The 27,874-nt window shown below is 43.8% G+C and overlaps 1 protein-coding gene across 1 annotated transcript in view; it reads left to right on the top strand.

The window, feature by feature from the left end:
• Nucleotides 1-27,874, top strand: part of LOC138282894 (ranBP-type and C3HC4-type zinc finger-containing protein 1-like) — a 383,289-nt gene that overhangs the window by 125,425 nt on the left and 229,990 nt on the right. Inside the window, exon 6 of the mRNA XM_069220902.1 lies at nt 15,463-15,745. Within this exon, the coding sequence (XP_069077003.1) occupies nt 15,463-15,745 (283 nt within the window). The remainder of the gene's footprint in view (nt 1-15,462; nt 15,746-27,874) is intronic.

The following is a 27,874-nucleotide window of genomic DNA, read 5'->3' as shown; positions in this document are numbered from 1 at the left end:
TCCTTGTAGTTGTCCACTCTAGCCCAGGGCATTTGCCAGTGGTCGAAACATCAGAGTCCATCTACTGATAGGGCACATACCCTGAGTGGACAACAATTTCGCAGACTTGCACAGCAGGATGCATATCATGTCTGTTAGTGGAACTCCACCCCCAAGTCTTAATACTATAGTTCCAACATTAGGGAATTCTCCACATAAACCTGTTCGCCACTGCAGAAAGAGCAACATGCCCAAACTTCACCTCCAGGTTCACACACCCACAGTCCACTGTAATCCACTGTAGATGAACTGGTCAGGGTTATTTAACTATGCTTTTCCACCTCTCCTACCTCTTTCACTCATGGTTCGCAGGCTTCTGCAAATATCCCTCACTCTCACCTTAGTAGCCCCAACCTAGGCTAGGCAGACTCGGTTCACCACTCTCCTGGAACTGTCTCTAATGCCTCACGAGGAGCTGCCCAATCGACCATATCTTCTTTCATAGAATCAAAGCACATTCAGGCATCCCAACCCCAAACCTCGTTATCTTATGATTTGGCTCCTGAAGTCCTAGAGTTTGGGTATCTCAACCTACCTTCAGAATGTTTGGCTGTTGTTAAAGAGGCATGCAAACCCACAAGCAGAGCCTTTTACACAGCCAAATTGAAAAGGTTTGTGTTGTCTTTCTGAACATATAGCCCCTCTTCAAACAGCATTCCAGGGCATGCCTTTTATCTGCTCCACTTGCAGAAGTTAGACCTTGCATACACTTCTTTTGGCGGCTGTGACCACTTACCGTCAAAATAGAGAACGGACTTCCCTTTTCAGGGTTCCTGTTTATAAAGCTTTCATGGAGGGGCTCAACACCAAGGGTGACACCTTAATATTGTTCTAACAAGGCATATGGGCCGTCCTTTTGAGCCACTCCACTCTTGCACCTTATAGGTCCCTTCCTGAAGAGTATCTATTTCCTCTCTTAGGTGTGTCAGTGAGCTTCAGGCTCTTACCCTGGAAAAGTGCTTTTTCCAACTTCAGTACAATATGTTAGTCCTCAGGACAAATCCCAAGTAACTTCCAAAGGTGGTCTCTATTTTCCACCATAATCAAACTATTGATCTCTCAATGTTCTTCCTGAGTTCAGAGTCAGTAGCAGAACAACCTCTCCATATACTAGACGTCAAAAGAGAGCTTATATACTACATTGACAAGACTAAGCCCTCCCGAAAGACAAAATAGCTCTTTGTTTCTTTCTCCAAACCACACAAAGACCATGATCTGTCCAATGCAGGTATAGCACGATGGTTAGTCAAATGCACACAGACATGTTATGGAAAAGCAATAAGATCTTAGTCTGGTACTGCTAGACCCCACTCAACCCATAAAAAGGTGTTTCTATGGCTGCCTTGGGTAATATTCCTGTAGCTGACATCTGTAAAGCTTCTACGTGGTTCCCCCTCACACACTTTTGCTAGACATTACTCTGTGGCTGTTTTAACCCTCCAACTGGCTAGAGTTGACTAGGCTGTGTTACATACAGTTTTTCAGTCTTCTGCAACATCTTCGGGCTAGCCACCGCTTAAAAGAGGAGTGCTTTGCAGTCTATGCGAAGTATGTGTCTACAACTACACATGCTATGAATGAAAATGTTACTTACTGTGTAAGCATTGGTTTGTGACATGTATTGCTGTAGATTCACATATGCCCACCCTCATCCCCAGAAGCCCTGTAATGCTGCAGACACCTTTATGTCCATAGTCATCTTTCCTGTATCACTTTGCTCTATCTGGGTCCTCTCACTTTCAGAACCCCCCCACACCGCCCCACCCCCAAAAAAAAAATCTAACAAGGGAGCTGATCCACATGCGCATTACCAGTATTGGGTGAAGTCACTATACCTCATGATTCAAAGAACTTCTTCAAAGACAAACAACTTTCACATATAAGCCTAACACTAGGCAGAATTGCACACAGCATATGAATCTACAGCACTACATGCCACTAGCCAATGCTTATAGGGTAAGTAATATTTTCCTTCTTAGACACGCTCTTGGAATTGACACCAATAATGTATTATTGTGAATATTTCAATATGCTCTCCAAGTAGCTAGTAGATAACAGAAAATGCATTTATAATTTTCAAAACTATAACTTTTGTAAATCTAAAAGCTGTTGTTAAAAGTAATTGTTTACATCCATTTTTTCACAAAAAAATGTTTTGTTGGAGGAAGTATCTCTCTGTGGTCATGACAGTTATGTGGCATTGTGCACTTACATTCCGGTGCACAGTAGCAACACCAAACAACTGCAATTCGTTAAAGGCACGTTTTACATATAAAACCATTTAGTTTAATTCATACATGTTCTATCGCAGAGAGAGCAGCATAGATTATATTGTGAACTCAACAGCTGGAAGGAAAATCAAGTTGTGAACATAGAACCATAATGATATGTTTGGTCTGTCTACATAACAGAAACCAGGATGTGATTAGGATACTATTTATAGGAAAATACCTAGAGGGATTTTCCTTTAAAAAGCACACCCACTAAAACATGTATCATCTGTATGGTCTCATCAGCAACAAACGTTGCTAGGATGGTTCACCACAAGCACTTTGAGTATGTTATATGTTTGTGATGCTTGTCATCTGTAGACAGAAATTAAGGTACAAATTCCACGGAATCATTTAAAAGTGTGTCGGTAGGTTAAAGGTCTATATTTATTTGTGCTACTTCTCTACCACAAGATTTAAAACATGTAAGCCTGAGCTATTAGGATCCTCTCTGACTATTCCTTAATGGCCTTGGTTTGTCTGACACCAGTTTCACCACCCTCACCTGTAGGCTTTCTTCAGCATCATAAAGACATTTCCTATTGCACACTTATATACATAAACCCTACTCTGGGGTGTGTTGTGTTATGATTATGGTATATCAATATAAACTGATTGCAGAGTCTGATCAGGGTTGCCCAGGATTCTAAACTCTGCCTATTCTATTGTACCCATATTCGAGGGCATAGAGATATGGGGCTTAGAAAGGTGGATTACTCAAGTTTTCTTTTTTGGGCTATCTTGCTCCTATAGTGGTTAGGCTCAGCTATCCCAGACACCCTTCCCAGATTGCGTCTTAAAGAGAGATTCTACTGTAGTCCTTCTATGTTCTCTCACTCTGCCAATTAGTGATTTTTATTTAATCTAATTGTCAGTCTCCGTACTAGTCAGCTGACTTAGCAATTGATGTAAACTGATGTGTAGTACACATATTTATATTACTTGACCTATTGTTTACATTTTCATATGCATTAATTTGTCAAGTATTAGCGAACTGGTTTTTAGGTTCCATTCTCTGCAATGTTTCTGCTAGTGTAAATCACCTCTTATATTGAAGCTTCCCTTCATAAATGGTTTGATGTGTCTCAAAGGTGGCTAGGATGCACCTGATGGGGAGTTCCAAAGCACAGAACCAGCATGAAATGCAATGACTATTTAAACATGTACTACATCTTGAGGTGTGTTTTGAAGTGGGTGAGGAAATGATTAACATACCAGTGAATGGATAACTGTTGTTTGGAGCAGTTGTTGGTCAGTATGATTTCACCACCACCCAGCATACCTTGCTAATTGAAAGATAGAAATTAGCTGTCCTCCTCCAGATAAGAATATTAGCTCTATTTGAGACCACTGGTATATGAAACATTGTTATCCCATAGAAGCATCCTGTCTTATGCATGGAGCCGAAGAGTAAATAGCTGCTTATAGCAAAGCAGTCTTGCAAAGATGAAGTTTCTGCTGCTTTGACTGGCTAAACTGTCTCCTTCCTTCAAAAAGTCTCTGCTAGGTCTTTCCAAGATGTGGCTGATAAAAATGTGTTCACCTCATGAAAAGGAGCAGTTTTACACTTAATTAGATCAGATCCCTTCATAACCTCGTCTAATGAGCTTTGATTATTTTTGTTTGGGTTGTTAACATGGAAGAGAAAATGTTTACTATGTGGTTTTATGGGTGAAAGTCATAATTGCCAAGGCTGGAGTACTAGCAAATGTGGGAAGGGGGGTAACCTTTGGTAATTTATTGTCTAAATTGGGAAGAAACTTCTCTGCTTCAGTAAAGACTGGAGGAAATGCAAGGAGCCGGATGGTGCTCTTAAGTGCCTCAGCAATCAATCTAAGCCACGCTCCATTGTGCCAGTGGAAGTATCACGACTTGTACAGTACCTCCTGAAATCTCATTGATTTCTGTAAACAAATCACAGTCACAACAACCGTTGCAGTACATGTGTAAAATGTGCTAGCTGTGGCAATAGTAGTGACGAAAGCATGATGTAGAGGTCAGTTCTTTTACTTCTTCAAGAGCTTTGGTCTTCCAAAAGCAATACGGTCTTTCCTGATAGCAAATCAGATAATAGATACCTCTTTAGATGTACCCAGACTGAGGAAGCTGAGCATAGTCGAAACAGTTTATCCATTAAATACTATTCTGAATAAACTGGCCAGATATTAGCGTGTCCATGGCTTCAGTCAAGTTGTAGGAAACACAGGAAAACAAACACTGGAATGAGAAGCCTAGAATCCTCAACTCAGGCAAAATCTTTGAGATTGTGCTTTGAGATTTTGCCTGAGCCCCCCGGCCCAATCTGTATTGGTTTATGCACTCAATTAAACAAGATGAAGCATATCCTTTGGTAGCCAGGATGGTTTGGATTGGGTGTTCATTGATGCATGGACCTGCCAGTAGCTCATGGACAGGTTGCCAGTTTGTGTTACTGCTCCTCTGTGTTCCACCATCTCCCCACTGTGCTAGGTAATCTCCCTTGCTGGTCCTTCATCCACCTTAGGCATCACTGCTCACATGCAGCCTTGTTGCACAGTAAATCATTCCTCAACACGGAATACAGAAACATGCCCAACAAGTGATCATCCCCAGAGTCATAACCTCAGTTTTGATCCTTAGAAACACCAACATTTGAATTAAAAATACAGGAAACAGTGGAAACTAATGCCCCTGCAAAATAAGGATGACTGTTACTTTAAGTGTTGCTTGTAAGGTGTGATTTGCTGCTAAGGGTGACCTCAGGAACCACAGCTGCAGGGACCTTTTTACATGGTTTCTTTATTATACACTGTCTACTTTAATCTGCTTTGCCAGAGCAGGACCTTTGACACCCTGAAGTGGTGCATAACATTTTCCTTTTGCAATACATATCGTATTTGTAACCTATATCTTTGCTATCTAGTTCTTACATTTTGTTTGAGGCTAGGGCATCTAGACTGTTACCCAGTGCCTATCCTCCGTTCCCTCAATTATTCATTTTTGAAGATTCTGATATCACTATTGATAGCTTTGCTGCTTTGTTTGGCATTTTCAACTCCGGATTATGTTGTTTTTTCCCTTACAATTGTTCCCTGATTTAGACGGCTCATCCCTGTTTTAGTAAGGATTCATTTGACTGTTACACCAACATGAGAACCTTTCCTTGAGACTGTTTTACTATTATGTCACAAAATGTTCCCTGCCAAGACAATTTTACCTTTCAGATCTACACTTTCTCTGCGCCATAAAATTACACATTGTTTTCAGCCTCGCAGCTCTTGCTTCTCTAAATCCATCCATCCATTCCTCTCTTTCTCCCTCCCTCTCTCCTGCTTGTTAAAGGGGAGGGTGTTTCTAGGCAGGGCCTGTCCTTGTGTCTGTGCCCGATTACCACTTCAGGAAGTCTGACAACCAGGGCCAAGATCTCATACTTAATCTTTTCTTTGCTTTGGATATTCCTGCTTGGAGCTCACCTCAACATTGACTATGGGAGCAATCATTTTGCACAATGGTTATGTCTGCACTACAGCCAGAAAACCACATTTGAAACACAACCACCCCAACCCAGTTCTAGAACTTTAGTCAGTGTATCTAAATACCATGTCTGGGAAAATGAGTGCAAAGCAGGGATTGAACAGAAATCACTGTGTTATGAGTTGCAAGTTTTTCTTGACCAAGTAAGGGAATGCTCTGTAGAGTATTCCAAGAGTAGCTGTGTAACCCGGACTGGTGTTCTGTCTGACAGGCAGCCTCCCAGAGGTGAGGGGATATTGCCTGAAGTTGGTGTAGGTTGCTGAAGAAGCTGCAGGTTTGCCTAGCACTCTAGCACTTGCCTTCTGAGAGAAGAAAGGAGAGTGCAGGGCTTTGCAGTAGGAGAATTGTCCAGGAGAAGCCAAGCCATGTTCCTGATGAAAGTAGCATTCAGAATGGGCCAGCTTGGTTGTTTTGTGTGGGAATGCGCTTGGTGCCAACCTGCGGTCCCTCCCCTGCCCTTTCTGCATGGTTCATTTGGCGAACTGCGTGAGGAGTACCATCCTCAACATCAGTGATCCATCTGGCACCTCCTGAGGTGCATTGCCATCAGTCTTCCTAACACCCTGTAATGAAGGATCCTGGGAATATTGCCTTTAAGCACGACACAAGTAGTCCTGGTTATGTGTCTGAGGGAGAGACTCTCCTTGACCAGGGTTCTCTTCAGTTCCCTTCTTATTAGAGCCATTTTTTCTGAGACCGATTCAGTATTTGCTGGATGGCATCTATCAGGAAACCCAAGAAGATGATTCCCTGGGAGGGTTTGAATTCTGACTTCTACTTGTTTATTATGAATCCCAGGTCCTGGAGAAGTGAAACTGCCATCCTCATTTGGCCTGCTTCAGCACCTTGGGGAAGCACCATGGTATGGATAGAATAGCGAACGGGAGGGGCAGAAACTCTTAAACCTGTTTCCACCAGAACTGAACGAAAATTGGAATAGTGAGGTGTGCATCTTTCGATACCAGCCTCACCGACCAATCATTTGGCTTAAGGATGTCCCTTAGAAGGTGCATGTCCTCCATTTTGAAATGGGGATATGGCAGCTGTTTGTTTATTTTTGTTTCTTTTCTTTCATATTGATCACCAATGAATGTCCCTTATCCTTCTTCTCCAGTATGAAGAGGTTGCTCAGAAAGCCCTAATAGTGGAGTGATGCAGATCTTATTGCACAGTCTGCTTGTGAGAAGGACAGGAGGGTGGTTCTAGTTGTTTATTTTGGATTTCCATAGAACTACTTTCGAAAACCCATAATGGTATGAATTATCCAAGCCTCACCCGTTATGTCCTTCCATTTGTGTGCAAACCATTTCAGTCTTACCCCCACTTCTTGTTGGGATAAAAGGCTACTCCTTGCCTGTGGTTCTGCCTGGTGCGTATTTGGCACCCTAGCTTCCTCTGCCTTTGGTGTTGCCTCGGGTGGGGAAGAAGCCCCCACATTTCTGCTGATCTTGCCAGTGTAAAGATCTTGTTTGAAATTTGTGGGAGGCTGGAGTATGTGGACGGCTGGCCGAGTGCACCCTCCCTTTTCTCACCGCTCCAAAAGTCTTCTGGTCAAAGATCTTACACATAGATTATTGTTCCTTATCTAAGGAGGAGGATGTTGTAACAAATGTGCTCAGTTCTTTAATGAAGGGTCCCAGAAAAGACCACCATCTGCCACTGCCCCTGCTTCTGTGGTGGCCAGTTCGACCAAGTTATGGTCAGCCTTGATCAATAGTGTTGATCTATACTCTATAGACTATGAGCAACTCTCATTCCCCAAAAAGCAGACCTATGTGTTCGCCCGTTTCAATAGAATGTCTTGGTAAGGGGAAATAGGATTGCCAGTTTCTCTGGCCTCCTCAGCCATATCCAGTATCTTTTTTGGAGAGACTGCAATTCACCAAGGAGTTTGTCCTGACCGGAATTCCATGAGCAACCTGTTCCCTTTTTTTAGGTCCTTTATATTTATATTTTATAAATTTTGTGATGAATGTGACAATCTTGCCATCCATTTCAGCGTTCCATGTCACATTACCCTCTAGGGATGGTCTCAGGCTTTCCACCTTAGTTTTTCCCCAATCTTCATTAGGCATTGGTTCCTGAATTCAACTGCCTGGCCCCTACTGGGGTATTCATATTTGCCTCTTCCTCTCTGGAGTCTTTTTGGAGCGGTTTCCGGTTGCCAAGGTCTGCTGGGATCTGGTTCCTCCCCAGAGTCGTTATCCCGTTTACATAATCTTCCCTGGCTTCAATTTCTTTTCCTTATTGGAAATTCACCTCTTCCTTTGGAGTATCCCCAGGAAAACAGTCACCCAAAGGTCTCTCGAGGGTATTGCACACCTCTTTAGAAAGGCTTGTCGGAGTCTTTCAAAAGCCTCTGAGGGTGTAAAAGCTATCATACCTTGACTCTACCTTTTCTGTTAAGGGCTCCATGAGTGTCCTCCAGTCAATTTGGCCCCCATTCTTTCCTGTGGTGTGTAATACACTGTGTTCCGCTATCAGCATCACAGTCTGCCTGCACAAAGGTACCAAGGCAGATGATATTGCCTTTTGGAGTGATGGATCTCTGGCATCTACCAAGCCCTTGTTGATGTGGAGTTGAAGTTGCTCCTCTTCCACTGCCTTTACCAAATCCCTCCCGGTTGCATTGTAAATCGTGAGCAAAGCATTGATTGAGACTGCAAAGAAAAGATGTATAGGCACCCAGAAACCCCTACCTTTTGTTCAGCAGTGGTTTTCAGGTACTAAGGCTTGTTGGCCCAGCTTTGCAACGGTATAGAATTTCCAGGCAGGTGTAGTCTTTACAGCCACGGAAAGGATAACTCCACGTTGCTAAAATCTGCTGGCAGTGGTGCTTAATTGTACGGTCCAATGACGTCCTTGTTGGTGTGCCCTCTTTCAAAGCATCTACCTTCTCCTGGGTGAAAGTGGAGACCAACAAGTTACGAACAGTGTGCTGCTTGGTGCGGCATGCACTTGAGGCGCTGACCAGTCACCTCGTTCTGCAGGTCTGCAACATTGGAGCCAACCGCTCAGCTCTCGTTCATCTGCCCCCTCTGGGGATCATCTTTGGAGATAAAAAGACTCTACTGTCATGTCCCCAGGGAACTGCAATTGCAGTGCGCTGAGTGGCTGAAGACATCTGAGGATGCCAATCCATGAGGACCCAAGCTGGCTCCACGCACGCAGACAGTCCTTGTTTAATAAATAAGGAAAGGGCATGCAAATAGTTATTTCCAGTTTACGCCGAGCAACCAATACTTAGCTAAATCAATACCACAAAGAGTCTAGCCCTAATGGTGTTAAGCCTCATAACCCATTAAACTCGAGCAAGCAATAAAGAAAAAATCACTTAACTGGCTGTCGAGCAGCGAAGAAAGAGCAGGTGTTTTTTCTTGTCTTGAAGAAAATGGAAGAACATAATTGGCTAATTTATGTTAAGTTTATTGGGATTATGGGACATATACTACTTGTTATGTTTAACCTAGGGTGGTCACGCTGGGGTGCTGAACAATAAAGTTGAAGGAGTAATACATTGCCCTGATGTAGAATTGTAGTAACAGATTTCAGAATTAGTTGAAGTCAGTTGATGCAGTGTATTTCAAAGTTAAAACATTGCCAGTCAGTTACACCAGAATACGTCAGGAGACCTATATCTGAGAATCCTCTGGACTTTTTAAGTGTTCTGAAAGGGAGGCAGCGCCTTCCATTTTAATTGAACAAAACATGTGAGCATTTTCCAAAGGCTAGTGTTAGGCTAGTTATCAATTTTGTTTTCAATGACTTCATAGCTAACGCTTAGAAGGGTTGATGAGCTTTTCCACCAGTGATTTGTGCTACTCTCTGGGGGAAGCTGAACGTTTTTAGAAAGCTCACTCGAGGTCAGTTTGCTGTCTTAAACAAGTGTGGAAGAATTAAATATCTGTGGTTGTAAACCACTTTAATTGTAGCTACCAGAGGAGAGATTACAATATTTTATTTATATGAATGCTTTGCTCATTGATTATTTGTTCAGTTTTTCATAGTGCTAAAGCTTAACTTGCCTGTCTAACAAAAGAACATTCATCCTCTCTATGTCCCCATGTTCTTTTTCCCATACAGATCCACACTCCAGAAACCCAAATCAATGTTTCATATTGAATTTCAACACTATGGCTCACAATGTAATAATTGGCCAGCAAGATAATTAGAGAGAAAGCTTTTAAAATATTTTATACAACTCAAAAAAGTTGATGGGCGCAACATCTCTGCTGGCAATGGATTGGTTTAAAACTTAAATTTTAGAAACCTTGGTGCTTCCAGAAGCCTTGTAGACTTATTTAATGCGCTCCTAGCTCTAGCAGAGAAGGTAATCTTCTCTGTGAGATGTCTAGAAGCGTCATTATGTCATTTTGCATTGTACGCCAAGCAAGCTGTTAAAAATTATTGTAAATTGCAGTGTAAGCTATCAAAGTTGTACTGCAATAAGGATTATGTGATCAGACTTCCTGGTTCAGTTTTTTAATTTGGCTACAAAATATGTAATGGCGTCTGTGGCTTAAAAAGTTATTGGAGTCAGTAGACCATTTCTCTACCTCTAATGCCCTCGATCACCACAAGTTGGTATTCATAGATGATGATGTACTTGATAATTTGTCGACAACGCAGATTTGTTCATATGTTGCACGTCGACAAGCAACAATCCAATTTAATCTAATGTGATGTTGCTGATCTTTTTTGAGAAAGAGTCTGGACTTTTAATATTCTGGTTATCAGATATGAAATATCAGTATATTACTTAAAATCTATGGTCCTCAGCAGTAGATGAAGGGTAAGCACAGTGAATCAAGGGCACATAAGCCTTCATTTCTGACCTGTAGCCAAATACAAAGTATCTGTATGTGGTACACGTCAGGTTCACAGCGCTGCAGGCATTCTACCACTTCCTTTTGCAGGGCTCAGCAGCTTAGAGCTTCTCATCAGTGTGCAGAGGTGTAGTCATCATCCTTCAAATGGAAACAGCCAAACACTCTTTCTCAGGTTCTTGCCTTCTCCACACAGTGCTGCACACCTTCTAGTGAAGAGATGGCTGTTCAATAGGCTTTCATGTCCAGATTATATTGACTATTTGGGTGGAAGACCCAAGTCCAACAGTCCTCTCACATTTGAAGTTAGCCTCAAATGTTCGGGAGTTTTGTTCTTTATAGGTGTGCCTCAGATCCAGGAGAACCAGCAACAGGTGAGCCTGCACTCTAGGTCTGTGTATGTCTCTCTGACAACTTTTCTCTAGTCCAGAGTGTGGGAGGGACAATTGGTCCAACAGACCATCTACTCTGTATAAGCTGTGCAGCCTTAGCCCTAGCTTTGATCGATTTTCTTTGTTCAGGTATCGTTCTGGTCAGCCACAGGCTGACCAGCTGGAACTGGCTTTGCTTAGACCAATTGTGCACCACCGTGGGCTCCCTTCTCTAGGGTGATGATTCAAGCCAGACAGTTACACTTGGCTTCATATTGTATTCTAGATGGAAAAGGACTTCATAATGAATTCTAACAGAGGAGGAATAAGAGAAGCAGTGTGGGAGCAATATGTAGTGAGAAGGGAAAACAGTGCTGATTACCACCAACTTCTACAGGGAAACTTCAACCTTATGAGCTACCAAAATGCAGCCCATCATGTACCCAAGCAAACATGCACACTTCACATACAGTTGGGGAATAAGGAGTGTAGAAAATCCACGTTTTCTGTGGGGTCACCTCGTATTTTTCACCTTTTCCTAGACTCTATTTTTTGCTGGTGTTAGACATCTGTGCACTTTAACCCTGACGCCCTGGGATAAAGTGTCTGGGCTCCTACTTAAACATGGTCAAATTGGCATATTTTTAATTGGTATAATTTAACCTACCTGAAGCTCCCTACTACATGGTACAAAATGTACTGAGGGCATGCAAGGTAAACATCACTAGTGAAATGCTGTGCCTGGTGTGCCAGCCACTATAATGACAGTTTAAAACATGACTCCAGGCCTACCTTCTGTAGCCTGACTATAGCAGTGTGAAAACTGCAATTTGACTTACCAAATCCTTTTGAGAGGTCAGCACGTTCATTTTAAATAGTATGTCACTTCTGTGTACACCATGTAGCCCGTAAGGCAGGGTGCATAGTATTTAAAAGTAGATTGTTAACACGTCCTTACATTGACTAGCAACCAAAAGCCATTTTTCACTGTGGCAGGCCTAGCTGTCCTATGTAGAAAACCAGAGTAAAGATTAAAATCTTAATACTGTATCTCAGAAATGAGATTAGCAAGAAAAGAAAATATATATTTTAATAGTTTTTAGAATCCAATTCATAGGTGAAGTCCAATTTTTAATAAATGTTAAAGGAAAGTAACTTTTCAGAAAGTCACCTTTTCCCCGCTTTACATTTCCAGTGGCTGATTTGCGTTTGCTCTCAAACTTCTCCCAGCTGGAAATTATCATTTGAATAGGAGTGAAATGCTGCCAAGGAACAAACAATAGGCTGACCTGAATGGTCAGAGATGACTCCCCTAAATCTCACACCATATACGAAGTGGGGACAGTGAGCATCCTTTTTTTTTTTTAAATAGTGTCAGTCTGCTTAAAGAGTCTGCTGGTTTTACATATAACACTTTGGGGTCCACATGAAATACCTAGAACAGGCCGGCAACGCAATTCTTATCTATCTGTCTGGTTCCTGATGAACCCTGCTTTGTCTTGCCAGGCGCCTGGCTCCTGGTTTTACATATAACAGTGGGGTTGCACGTGAAAGGACGGGAAGCAGGATGCCAAGAGGATTCTTGTGAATCTACTGTTTGGTTGCTGGAAAACCCTGTTTCTGGTCTAGCGGACTTGTCTCTTTGTTTATTGGGGTACATTGGCTGACTGAAACTGGATCTTAGTGTTAGATGTGGGAGGACACTAGGATTAGCATGGTTGCCCGGCCTTCAGAGCCCAGGTTTACTTGAAAGAAGACATTCGCCATCTTGAAAATGCTCAATGTGGGTAGGGTTGCCCATGGAAAGAAGACATTTGCCATTTTGAAAATGGCAGATATGGGTAGGGTTGGCCATGAGAACTTTAACTCTATTCATTAAGGCGTGCCCAGAAATTCTCTCACCTGCTAGCTCGTGGCAGGCATAAATGTGGCACCTCCAGGCACCCACTTCAGAACATTGCTGAAGCTCAGTAAGAACAGAAAAGTACTAGTTCTATGGTCTACGACCTGAGGGGGAGCCCTGAAGGATTGGACCTGATCCCTCTTGTACCTAGAACCAAGAATTGGATGCCAAGGGTCATAAGATTGACCTCCTATTCAAGTTGGAGGGATACAGCAAGCTACAAGTGGCCTTTCCTGGAGCTGTCCATTGACAACTGTATTTAGTCTGGACTCTGCTGTTGGCCTCTGTCCGACACCCTGTGAGTCTCTCAGTACCTCTCATGAGGTGGAATGGGACTTAAAGGACTATATCAGAAGGTAAAACTTTGGCCAGGATGAACCTGGTTGGCATTTCTGACCCACTGTCTGTCACAGTCCGAGTACAATTTTGTCTTCTTCCGTTTTATTACAACCATTGACTTTCATTGGCACTTCGTGCTTTTGGGTGTAATTCCTACTTTAAATTAAAACAAAATCATATACCAGGTTCCCCCTATTGGATTATTTTCATTTTGGTGTCATTTTGTTTATTACATCTATCTCTATTTTTATGATTTGATTTAGGATTGTTATTATTTTGCATTTTGATTTTATTACTGTTTTGGTACTATATAACTACTTTATTTGTTACCCTAAGGTAAGCCTGTCTGCTCTGTTTCATGGTTAGCGGGGGGTTCGACTCAATTTAGTGACTTTTAGGGTTCACCCTGATAAGTACTATTATTTCTTGATGTGGGAGTTGCCCACCCCAAATAATAATACAATTTGTTACAAGGAGGCATCCTGCACAGATGTTGTTGGGAGCTAGTAGGCATTCTGCCCTGTAGGGTTCATGTAAAATGCTTTATATCCCACTATTGCAGTCAGCTGCCACCAACTATTAGTAGTATTACTACAGACTGTCATGGCTGCAGTAGCTTCCTATGACAAAAGGACTGCTGATTTCTTAAAATCCTTATCACCTAACAGGCTACCACTCCGTTGGCGATGAACTCACCAGAGTCATTACGTCTCTGGTCAGACTTGTGACATGAGCATCCTGCACAGTAACACATTTCGGCTCTGCCGCAACGATAAAATGAGATGTGGATTGTCACATAGATTCAGCACAATAGACTGTAAACCATACACACATTCTACATAATTCTAAATTATTGTTGTAAAGTGATATAACTCTCAAAGTAATTGATGTTGCTGTTCAGGGGTTCATATACCTCCAGTTTGACTGAAAGCGTTATTTGTTAATGTAGTTTCATGGTTTTGTATGGAAAAAAGAGGCAAATCATTCACACTTTGAAGGACAACTGAATATGTCATCATCCGTTTTACACTAGTCACATTTTTAACCAGCTCAAATAAAGATATTTACTTTCATATGTTGCTGTTAACAATTCTATACGCAAGTAGGCTATCTTTGTTTCTAAAATAAGAACTTTCAATTCCGGCTTCCACTTCCGATAATAGTGCAATAACATAGGGCCTGATTTAGATCTTGGCCGATGGGGTTATTCCGTCACAAACTAGACTGATATGCTGCTTGCCTTATTACGATCCCATGGTGTGGAATATCATGGGATCGTAATAAGGTGGATGGGATATCCGTCACGTTTGTGATGGAGTATTCCCTCCGCCAAGTTCTAAATCAGGCCATTAGATTTGAGGGACTGACTTGTTCATGTTTTGAGAAGACGCATTTCAGCAGCTAGAACTTAATTATCAGTATGTTAAACAGGATATTACTTACTTTGTACAACAGAGATTGTGAATAGTGACATGTTTAATACATAGTTCTTTAATCCCCTCTTTGCCAACCTCTAAGTGTGTTAAATACCAAATGTTACTACTATTAATCACCTGCCTTATATATTAGAAGCTTGGTTATCTTTCTTTGCCCAGAAACACCAATTTTTAAAAAATATCTTTCATTTCCTGTTTGATAAGTTTTTATTTTATTAGTAGTGAATAATGCATAGAGCACACCCACCCTGGCGAGCCATTCTTGCAGAAAATTACTCAGTCTTAAGTCCAGTGGCAGTGTTGTATAGTATATAGTGCCCTTTGGCTAGGTCAGTGCTGTGTGAATACTACGTACATACATACAAACATACTGTGCTTTCGGGGGCTTGGACTATTAAAATACACAGATTTGCAGGAGACCACGTGCAACCTCTTCCATCAAAGGAACACAAATCAGTCATCCCCTTTTAAAATATGTATGTGACTCTTACGGAGGCCAGTGCTTAAGATCCAGTATTGCAGAAAAGCTGCATACTTCTGAAGTTCTCAACTTCTTAAAATCTGGTATGCTCAAATGTATAGTTTTCCTTTTTTTAAAAAAAATCAGTACTGACTTAATGTTGTCTCTTGACACTAATGCACAGCTAAATTGGTACTATTCCTGTTCTAGAATTAAAATAGTTTTATTTTTAATGTTTAATACATTGTAATGCATATAGGTTAAAATAGTAGCAAACATGTGAACAGCATGGTCTTTCTTTTTAGGTTTTTCAGGAGTATGGGTTCCACCCTAGTGTGCAGCGCTGGATCATCGGCCAATGTCTCTGCATAGATGAAAGAACACTTGGTTCCTATGGTATCAGAAAGGATGGGGACACTGCCTTCTTATACCTGCTTTCAGCCAAAAAGGCACATCTCTCCTGGCAGCGCTACGAGGATGACCAGAATCTGACCATGATCAGACCGCAACCTGTGATTGCAAACCAGGATAGTACAGACGAGAAGTGGAAATTTAGCACTTTACCAAGCAAACTTCCTTCCAAAAAAGGTGACAATTTTTCAATTTTTCAGTTGCACACTAACTTGAAGTTTGTTTAATGCATTTGTTGGATAAAGATGTCCGTGTGAGTAATGGGTTAAGAGAATAGTCTTGTGTGCCCTTTCTAGATTTCAGATGCAAACAGGGTTAGCTGTCTTTTAGCCAGTGCAGGTATTTCCATTGTACACACAGTGGGTTTGAGGACAGCCTTTGGGTCATGATTGGATGTGTTTCTTTGTCTCTCTCCCTTCCCTTGCTTTTGCCCCACTCAGGAGCACACATTTTGTGTTGTAAGCTACAAAACTGTGCGATTCACAATATGAAAGCATGTCTTCAAGTACCAGACTTTGTGAACTCTTACCTGGCAGCGGGCAAGTGAACCCTCACCCGGCAGCGGGCAACTTGATGCATCTGAAGTCTGCTCTTCATTCTGCAGGCATTATATTTTTTGTGTTCCTGTTTATTAAATCTGTTTTTGCAACCAGGCTGTTTTAACCACCAGATTGCTTTTTTGGAAAGGAGTTTCTGAGTCAAGTTTTATTACAGTGCTCAGATTTTTAGCCTTGACCCACATTTTAATTCATGTGTGAGTGAATCTTCTGCCTGATATCTAGTAATATGTGTAGGCTCCTCTTACATATGTAACCGCTCCACTTACAGTATTGTAAGAATGTTAGCTCACGTAAACATTACTGTGGTATTTATGCACTAGAATATCCGGTCTCCTTTTGCTGGCCTGCACTATATTCAAAACCAGCGGCATCATTTACAAAGCCATCACGACCAGTACACCCCCTTATCTTGCAGACAAGCTCACCATCTGTGTGAGCTCTCTGGACACCAGCATCCAGGCCACCATCAGACTGGAGACTAAGAAGTGTAAAAAAAAAAGAAATAGACAAGGCAGCAGGCCTTTCTTTGTATGCACCTGGAACAACATTGCTGTATCCATAAAGACTGCTCCAACGCTGCTCTTATGTAGGAAAGAGTTGAAGGCCCACCTCTTTCTAATACACTGCATTACAATGTTGTAACAGTTTATTAACCAGCTACCTCTCCTGTTACTTGTATCACTGTGTTCGATGGCATGTGTAGCTGCAGATACACGTGCTGTGCACATCCCGCCATCTGGTGTTGGGCTCGGAGTGTTACAAGTTGTTTTTCTTCGAAGAAGTCTTTTCAAGTCACGAGACCGAGGGACTCCTCCCATTTCGGCTCCATTGCGCATGGGCGTCGACTCCATCTTAGATTGTTTTTTTTCCGCCATCGGGTTCGGACGTTTTCCTTTTCACTCCGTGTTTCGGGTCGGAAAGTTAGTTAGAATCTCAGAAAAATCATCTGTATTGTTTGCGTTCGGTATCGGGTTAGTTACAACAGATCGACACCGACTTTTGAAGAGCTCCGGTGGCCCTTAGGGGTTTTTTCGATCCCCCGTCGGGGCCTGGTCGGCCCGGCCACGTGTCTCTTCAAGGCTGATGGAACGGACCCCATTCCGCTTCTGCCCAAAATGCCATAACAAGTATCCATATACAGATCAGCATCTGGTCTGTAACTTGTGTTTGTCGCCGGAACACAAGGAAGATACTTGTGAAGCCTGTCGAGCGTTTCGGTCCAGGAAGACACTAAGAGACCGAAGAGCAAGGAGACTGCAAATGGCATCGGCGCCGACAGGACAAGAGCGTTGCGAGGAGGAGGAAGAAACATTCTCCATCCAGGAATCGGACTCGGATGAGATCGATCCCGAAGAAACGCCGAAAACCGTGAGTAAGACGTTGAAACACAAAACTCACGAAAAAAACACTAAAGCCCAGGGGACGCCACCGCCAACAGGCCATGGCTTAACCCAAAAAATAGGTGACCGATCATCTGCACCTAAAAAGGGCACGCTGGTGGCGAAGTCATCCGACTCCGGTCGAGATACCGCCACACAGCAATCTCGGGCCCGAGATAGTGGCTCCGAGCAGGTTCGGCACTGAGATAGCGGCACCGAAATGGGTCGGCACCGAGAGACCACGACGCCGAAAGTAAAGAAGGTTTCGTCGGAACCGAAAAAAGCAGCCGAAAAGGTTTCGATACCGAAACATCCGGCCTCTGAACCGAAAACAAGTTCCTACACTGAGGAACAAGGACTGTCCACACAAATGAAGACACATAGATTTGGACAGGAATTGGAAACAATAGAGCCAGACTATACACAAAGAAGGCTCCATATCCAAAAAGAAACAGGGAAGATCAGTACTCTCCCTCCGATTAAAATGAAACGCAAACTTGCCTTTCAAGAAAAAGACAAGCAGCCACAGGCAAAGGTGGCCAAACAAGTAACCCCACCACCATCTCCACAATGCTCTCCGCAACCATCACCGGTAGCCACTCCACCAATGATGCAATCCCCAACTCATACAGAAATGAGTCAAGATGACCCTGACGCATAGGTCCTTTATGACGCACCAGTGTCAGATAATAGTCCTGAATGTTATCCAGCTAGACCGACGCCACCAGAGGATAGTACAGCCTACGCACAGGTGGTGTCGAGAGCAGCGGCATTTCATAATGTCAGCCTGCATGCTGAGCCCATTGAAGACGACTTTCTTTTTAACACACTGTCGTCCACACACAGCCAGTATCAAAACCTATGCTACCCGGAATGCTAAAACACTCCAAACAAGTGTTTGAAGAGCCTTTAAAAGGAAGGGCCATTACTCCAAGAGTGGAGAAAAAATATAAACCGCCACCAACAGCCCCCATGTACATCACACAACAGCTAACACCGGACTCAGTTGTAGTAGGGGCAGCGCGCAAAAGAGCGAACTCACATACTTCAGGAGATGCACCACCTCCAGATAAAGAAAGTCGAAAATTTGACGCAGCAGGCAAGAGGGTGGCCGCACAGGCAGCAAACCAGTGGCGTATTGCCAATTCACAGGCTTTGTTGGCCAGATACGATAGGGCCCATTGGGACGAAATGCAACACTTTATAGAACATTTGCCCAAGGAGTTCCAAAAGAGAGCGCAGCAGGTAGTAGAAGAAGGACAGAGTATCTCCAACAATCAGATACGGTCAGCAATGGATGCTGCAGACACAGCTGCTAGAACTGTCAACACAACAGTAACAATAAGGAGACATGCATGGCTGCGTACATCAGGATTTAAACCAGAAATACAGCAAGCTGTGCTGAATATGCCATTCAACGGACAGCAGTTGTTTGGGCTGGAGGTGGACACTGCGATCGAAAAACTTAAGAAAGACACTGACACGGCCAAAGCCATGGGCGCACTCTACTCCCCACAGAGCAGAGGCACATTTAAAAAAACACAGTTTAGAGAGGGGTTTCGAGGACAAAGCACAGAACCCACAACCTCACAAACAAGAGCCACTTACCAGAGCCAGTATCAGCGGGGAAGTTTTCGGGGACAATATAAAGGGGGACAATTCCAAAAGAATAGCGGAAAGTTCCAAAGTCCCAAAACTCCTCAAAACAAGCAGTGACTTCCAAGTCACACATCCCCAACACATAACATCTGTGGGGGGGAGACTAACCAAGTTTTACAAACATTGGGAGGAAATAACATCAGACACTTGGGTCCTAGCAATTATCCAGCATGGTTATTGCATAGAATTTCTCAAATTCCCTCCAAACGTCCCACCGAAAAGACACAATATGTCAAAACAACATATAGATCTTCTAGGACTAGAAGTTCAGGCATTGCTACAAAAAGAAGCAATAGAATTAGTACCAAACCAACAGAAAGGGACAGGAGTTTACTCTCTCTACTTTCTCATACCCAAAAAAGACAAGAGTCTGAGACCTATACTAGATCTCAGAACATTAAATACATACATCAAATCAGATCACTTTCACATGGTGACATTACAGGACATAATCCCACTGCTCAAAAAACAAGACTACATGACAACACTAGACCTAAAAGATGCATATTTCCATATACCGATACATCCTTCACACAGAAAGTACCTAAGGTTTGTATTCCAAGGGATACATTACCAGTTCAAGGTGTTGCCATTCGGAATAACAACTGCGCCAAGAGTTTTTACAAAATGCCTAGCAGTAGTAGCTGCACATATCAGAAGGCAGCAAATACATGTGTTCCCGTACCTAGACGATTGGTTAATCAAAACCAACACGCTAAAACGGTGTTCACAACACACGAGGTACGTCATAGAAATCCTCCACAATCTAGGTTTCTCAATCAACTACACAAAGTCACACCTTCTGCCGTGTCAAACACAGCAATACTTAGGGGTGACAATCAACACAGCAAAAGGGATTGCCACTCCAAGCCCACAAAGGGTTCAAGCATTTCACAATGTAATAAAGACCATGTATCCAAAACAAAAGATACAAGTCAAAATGGTGATGAAACTACTAGGCATGATGTCCTCATGCATAGCCATTGTCCCGAACGCAAGGTTGCATATGCGGCCCTTACAACAGTGCCTAGCATCACAATGGTCACAAGCACAGGGTCAACTTCTAGATCTGGTGTTGATAGACCGCCAAACATACACCTCGCTTCAATGGTGGAACAGTATAAATTGAAACCAAGGGCGGCCTTTCCAAGACCCATTGCCACAATATGTAATAACAACAGATGCCTCCATGATAGGGTGGGGAGCACACCTCAATCAACACAGCATCCAAGGACAATGGGACACTCAGCAAAAACAGTTTCACATAAATCACTTAGAACTATTGGCAGTATTTCTAGCGCTAAAAGCATTTCAACCCATAATAAGCCACAAACACATTCTTGTCAAAACAGACAACATGACAACAATGTATTACCTAAACAAACCGGGAGGGACACACTCAACACAGTTGTGTCTCCTGGCACAAAAAATATGGCATTGGGCGATTCACAACCACATTCGCCTAATAGCACAATTTATTCCAGGAATTCAGAACCAGTTAGCAGACAATCTCTCTCGGGATCACCAACAGATCCACGAATGGGAGATTCACCCCCAAATACTAAACAAATACTTCCAGAATTGGGGAACACCACAAATAGATCTATTTGCAACAAAGGAAAACGCAAAATGCCAAACCTTTGCATCCAGGTACCCACAAGATCAGTCTCAGGGCAATGTGTTATGGATGAGCTGGTCAGGGATATTTGCTTACGCTTTTCCCCCCTCTCCCACTCCTTCCATATCTGGTAAACAAATTGAGTCAAAACAAACTCAAACTCATACTGATAGTGCCAACATGGGCAAGACAACCTTGGTACACAGCACTACTAGACCGCTCTGTAGTGCCTCATGTCAAACTACCAAACAGACCAGATCTGTTAACACAACACAAACAACAGATCAGACATCCAAATCCAGCATCACTGAATCTAGCAATTTGGCTCCTGAAGTCCTAGAATTCGGACACTTAGACCTTACACAGGAATGTATGGAGGTCATAAAACAAGCTAGAAAACCTACCACTAGACATTGCTATGCAAATAAGTGGAAAAGATTTGTTTATTACTGCCATAATAATCAAATTCAACCCTTACACGCATCTGCCAAAGACATTGTAAGTTACTTACTACATTTGCAAAAGTCAAAGCTAGCTTTCTCTTCCATAAAGATACATCTTACCGCAATTTCAGCTTACCTGCAAATTACGCACTCAACCTCACTATTTAGGATACCAGTCATAAAAGCGTTTATGGAAGGACTAAAGAGAATTATACCACCATGGACACCACCAGTTCCTTCGTGGAACCTCAACATTGTCTTAACACGACTCATGGGTCCACCTTTTGAGCCCATGCACTCTTGTGAAATGCAATACTTAACATGGAAAGTTGCATTTTTAATTGCCATCACATCTCTAAGAAGAGTGAGTGAAATTCAAGCATTTACCATACAAGAACCATTTATTCAAATACACAAGCATAAAGTAGTTCTACAGACAATTTTTACCAAAAGTTATATCACTGTTCCACTTGAATCAAACAGTAGAATTACCAGTGTTCTTCCCACAGCCAGACTCTGTAGCTGAAAGAGCACTACATACATTAGACATCAAAAGAGCGTTAATGTACTACAGTGACAGAACAAAACTAATTTGAAAAACAAAACAATTTGTTGCTTTCCAAAAACCTCATACAGGTAATCCAATTTCTAAACAAGGCATTGCTAGATGGATAGTTAAGTGTATTCAAACCTGCTATCTTAAAGCAAAGAGAGAACTGCCTATTACACCAAAGGCACACTCAACCAGAAAGAAAGGTGCTACCATGGCCTTTCTAGGAAACATTCCAATGACCGAAATATGTAAGGCAACTACATGGTCTACGCCTCATACATTTACCAAACACTACTGTGTAGATGTGTTAACGGCACAACAAGCCACAGTAGGTCAAGCAGTACTACGAACATTGTTTCAAACAACTTCAACTCCTACAGGCTGAACCACTGCTTTTGGGGAGATAACTGCTTACTAGTCTATGCACAGCATGTGTATCTGCAGCTACACATGCCATCGAACAGAAAATGTCACTTACCCAGTGTACATCTGTTCGTGGCATTAGTCGCTGCAGATTCACATGCGCCCACCCGCCTCCCCGGAAGCCTGTAGCCGTTAAGAAGTTGATCTTGAACATTTGTAAATTTGAAAATATATTACTTTAAACTACATTATGTACATTACTCCATTGCATGGGCACTATTACTAGCATACACAACTCCTACCTCACCCTCTGCGGGGGAAAACAATCTAAGATGGAGTCGACGCCCATGCGGAATGGAGCCGAAATGGGAGGAGTCCCTCGGTCTCATGACTCGAAAAGACTTCTTCGAAGAAAAACAACTTGTAACACTCCGAGCCCAACACCAGATGGCGGGATGTGCACAGCATGTGAACCTGCAGCGACTAATGCCATGAACAGATGTACACTGGGTAAGTGACATTTTCTATGCTTGCCTTTGATCCTGTACAGTGCTCTTTTGCATCTTTGTCTGCAAATACCACATTGATGGAGCTTGCTTCACTGGGTAAAAGGCTGACTTGTCACTAGAATGCCTGGGTGGGCTATGGCTTGATCCTTGGGACTGGCTTGCCAGTTTCAGTAACGATACTGCAAGTTCAGGGGATAGTTCCCGGGTCTGCCTTTTCAGCAGCACCAACTCTTGCAGTGGCCCAATGAGTTTTTTTGCAGCTACAGGGTGTGTGGCGGCTCCACAGGCCATCAAAGGCAGTTGCAAAAGCCCTCTTACTTCTCCCCATCCCTCTGCAAAACCGCTTTAATTCACCCTTGTAGTAGCAGGTGTGCCCTCTAGGCGGTGGGTGTCCTTTTTACTGATGCTTGCAGGCCATCACCACGGATCACTGGGTCCAACGGATTTTCAAACAAGTATACGACCTCCCCTTCCATGACTTCCATTCTCCCATCTCCCTTCTGTCTTCTCAGAGGATCAGGCTCATATGTTGAGGTAGGATGTGATCATTCTGTTGAGTAAATAAGGCTAAGTCCAGACAATGAGATTGGTCATGCGGTTATTCTCTTGTTCCCAGGAAAGATGGTAATTTAAGCCTCATTGTGGACATTTATGCTTTAAATGCTATTCTCCCTCTAGAGAAGATGAATTCCATAGCTCCCGTACTTTTGGTCTTAGACCTGGAAGGCTGGATAGTGTGCTTTCTTTTGCAGAGCTGGTGTCAGACCACCTGCAGACAACAATCTTGATCTGGGTTTTTTAATCGGCCTTCTCAAGTCGCATTTCAAGCCCTTCCACTGTCTCATCTTTATTGGAGTGGAGATAAAAGTTCTCCTTCAAGGCATTCCTGCACCCCCAGTGATCTTGGGACTGTGTTCCAGAAGTTGCAGGAAGAAGCTGTTCTTCAATGCACTGACCGTCCTATGTGTTAAGGTACCGCTCGCTTTGTTTCTTGGTGGTTCCATATGCTCTATGGCACGTTGTAAGGAAATGCCTCCTTGGCATGGTTGCCCCCTGACTTTTTGCCTTTGCTGATGCTATGTTTACAATTGAAAGTGTGCTGAGGCCTGCTAACCAGGCCCCAGCACCAGTGTTCTTTCCCTAACCTGTACTTTTGTATCCACAATTGGCAGACCCTGGCATCCAGATAAGTCCCTTGTAACTGGTACTTCTAGTACCAAGGGCCCTGATGCCAAGGAAGGTCTCTAAGGGCTGCAGCATGTCTTATGCCACCCTGGAGACCTCTCACTCAGCACAGACACCCTGCTTGCCAGCTTGTGTGTGCTAGTGAGGACAAAACGAGTAAGTCGACATGGCACTCCCCTCAGGGTGCCATGCCAGCCTCTCACTGCCTATGCAGTATAGGTAAGACACCCCTCTAGCAGGCCTTACAGCCCTAAGGCAGGGTGCACTATACCATAGGTGAGGGTACCAGTGCATGAGCATGGTACCCCTACAGTGTCTAAACAAAACCTTAGACATTGTAAGTGCAGGGTAGCCATAAGAGTATATGGTCTGGGAGTTTGTCAAACACGAACTCCACAGCACCATAATGGCTACACTGAAAACTGGGAAGTTTGGTATCAAACTTCTCAGCACAATAAATGCACACTGATGCCAGTGTACATTTTATTGTAAAATACACCCCAGAGGGCACCTTAGAGGTGCCCCCTGAAACTTAACCGACTATCTGTGTAGGCTGACTAGTTTTAGCAGCCTGCCACAAACCGAGACATGTTGCTGGCCCCATGGGGAGAGTGCCTTTGTCACTCTGAGGCCAGTAACAAAGCCTGCACTGGGTGGAGATGCTAACACCTCCCCCAGGCAGGAATTGTCACACCTGGCGGTGAGCCTCAAAGGCTCACCTCCTTTGTGCCAACCCAGCAGGACACTCCAGCTAGTGGAGTTGCCCGCCCCCTCCGGCCAGGCCCCACTTTTGGCGGCAAGGCCGGAGAAAATAATGAGAAAAACAAGGAGGAGTCACTGGCCAGTCAGGACAGCCCCTAAGGTGTCCTGAGCTGAGGTGACTCTGACTTTTAGAAATCCTCCATCTTGCAGATGGAGGATTCCCCCAATAGGGTTAGGATTGTGACCCCCTCCCCTTGGGAGGAGGCACAAAGAGGGTGTACCCACCCTCAGGGCTAGTAGCCATTGGCTACTAACCCCCCAGACCTAAACACGCCCTTAAATTTAGTATTTAAGGGCTACCCTGAACCCTAGAAAATTAGATTCCTGCAACTACAAGAAGAAGGACTGCCCAGCTGAAAACCCCTGCAGCGGAAGACCAGAAGACGACAACTGCCTTGGCTCCAGAAACTCACCGGCCTGTCTCCTGCCTTCCAAAGATCCTGCTCCAGCGACGCCTTCCGAAGGGACCAGCGACCTCGACATCCTCTGAGGACTGCCCCTGCTTCGAAAAGACAAGAAACTCCCGAGGACAGCGGACCTGCTCCAAGAAAGGCTGCAACTTTGTTTCCAGCAGCTTTAAAGAACCCTGCAAGCTCCCCGCAAGAAGCGTGAGACTTGCAACACTGCACCCGGCGACCCCGACTCGGCTGGTGGAGACCCGACACCTCAGGAGGGACCCCAGGACTACTCTGATACTGTGAGTACCAAAACCTGTCCCCCCTGAGCCCCCACAGCGCCGCCTGCAGAGGGAATCCCGAGGCTTCCCCTGACCGCGACTCTTTGAATCCAAAGTCCCGACGCCTGGGAGAGACCCTGCACCCGCAGCCCCCAGGACCTGAAGGACCGGACTTTCACTGGAGAAGTGACCCCCAGGAGTCCCTCTCCCTTGCCCAAGTGGAGGTTTCCCCGAGGAACCCCCCCCTTGCCTGCCTGCAGCGCTGAAGAGATCCCGAGATCTCTCATAGACTAACATTGCGAACCCGACGCTTGTTTCTACACTGCACCCGGCCGCCCCCGCGCCGCTGAGGGTGAACTTTCTGTGTGGGCTTGTGTCCCCCCCGGTGCCCTACAAAACCCCCCTGGTCTGCCCTCCGAAGACGCGGGTACTTACCTGCAAGCAGACCGGAACCGGGGCACCCCCTTCTCTCCATTCTAGCCTATGTGTTTTGGGTACCACTTTGAACTCTGCACCTGACCGGCCCTGAGCTGCTGGTGTGGTGACTTTGGGGTTGCTCTGAACCCCCAACGGTGGGCTACCTTGGACCAAGAACTAAGCCCTGTAAGTGTCTTACTTACCTGGTTAACCTAACAAATACTTACCTCCCCTAGGAACTGTGAAAATTGCACTAAGTGTCCACTTTTAAAACAGCTATTTGTGAATAACTTGAAAAGTATACATGCAATTTTGATGATTTGAAGTTCCTAAAGTACTTACCTGCAATACCTTTCGAATACGATATTACATGTAGAATTTGAACCTGTGGTTCTTAAAATAAACTAAGAAAAGATATTTTTCTATAACAAAACCTATTGGCTGGATTTGTCTCTGAGTGTGTGTACCTCATTTATTGTCTATGTGTATGTACAACAAATGCTTAACACTACTCCTTGGATAAGCCTACTGCTCGACCACACTACCACAAAATAGAGCATTAGTATTATCTCTTTTTGCCACTATCTTACCTCTAAGGGGAACCCTTGGACTCTGTGCATACTATTCCTCACTTTGAAATAGTGCATACAGAGCCAACTTCCTACACACGTATACACTCCAGTGTTGACTCTGCTGTTGGATGGCTCAGCACTGCTGGAGTTCTGACTGACAACATTCGAATTGGCCCAGAAACACCTTAGTGCTAGATGGTGGTGAACACTGCCTCCTGTCTCGGTTGGACAATTCATCTCAATAAATTGAAATTCAGAGGCCTCATCTCTCCCACAGATCAGAATTCACACGTCAGCCTGCTTGAACTTTGGGCTCCCCTCCTGTTCCTCAAGGAGTTTCATGTCTTTCATCCCTGGCCACTCAGTTCAGTCCTAACGGACAATACAATTGCAGTATTGCTACCCTAATAAACACGGTGATGTAGGCTTGCTTTCTCTGTGTCTAGAAGTGCTGAAGTTGTGGTCTTGGGCTTAGGGTCACATCTGGCAAGCTCCCTGACTATGCAGGTAAACTGTTTCAGTCAGTGCCATCTTGCTGATTAAAAATGGTGGCTGCACCTATAGGTGGGAACGTTGATCTTTGCTCCCTTGGGCACCCTTTTAGTGGACCTCTTGGTCACTCGCGAGTGCACACCCTGTCCGCACTTCCCTAGCCCACAGTTTCTGTTGTAGGGAGCCATAAGAAACGAGGTCGTTTAAGGTATGACTTCAGTCTCTTCACTATGCGTTTCGTACCAGCCTTCAGATTTCTTAGGTTCTGTGAAAGATGCATCCGGGCTGAGCCCAGATGATGTTGAAAGCACCAGATTGGCCACAGAGGGTGTGGTATTCTGAACTGATCTGCCTTTTCCTAAGCCCTTTAAAGCTGGGGGAGGGCGTCCTCTCACAATGGGAGAGGCAGGTTCTACATCTGCATCTGCATCAATGCCTGCATCTGACCTCTTGCTGTAGAGGTGGTGGTTGTCATCTTATCAGGTCGACATCTTCTTCTAAACCTTTTTATGCAGTTTTGTTGATCCTGTTTTGTTTTCTAGTGCACTGAGAAGGAAGTTGATCCCCTCTATGCATGTCTGTCTGATGTTTTGCACTTTACCCTTAACTGAAACCCAGCAATACTTGTTGTGGGTACCGTTAAGGGTTTTGTAGGCTTTTCTTTTCTTTTTTTTAACCAGATCAGGTGTTGTTCACGCCTCTTATTATGTATTTTCTGAAGGTGTTGTCTCGTATGTTTCTTCCCTAATCATGCTTCAGTTGGACCTTAGCCTGGTGATTACGTACCTCATGTCTTCACCTGTGCACAATTGTCCTCTGTGGCTGATTACCTTGGTCAGGTGTGTTTACGAGCTGCAGACTTTGTCTGTTAGTCCTTCTTTTGCCTCAACCAAACAAATTGTTGGTCCTTCAGACTAGGCTTCCTTACTGCCAAAGGTAGCTACCTCATTTCTTGTGGGACATTCCACCATTCTACTGACATGTTAACTGCTTCCTCATTCCACCAATAAGTAGAGTTTGCTGTGACTGGATCCTTGCAGGACCATTACTTTCTACATTTACAGGATCCAAAGTACCAGATTGATGATCAGCTTTTCCTTTTCTATGCTTGTTGCAAG

The sequence above is a fragment of the Pleurodeles waltl genome, chromosome 2_2 (assembly GCF_031143425.1).
Source record: "Pleurodeles waltl isolate 20211129_DDA chromosome 2_2, aPleWal1.hap1.20221129, whole genome shotgun sequence".
Classification (NCBI taxonomy): Eukaryota; Metazoa; Chordata; class Amphibia; order Caudata; family Salamandridae; genus Pleurodeles; species Pleurodeles waltl.
Note: the sequence above shows the minus strand (reverse complement) of the source record. Positions and strands in the feature narration are given on the sequence as shown.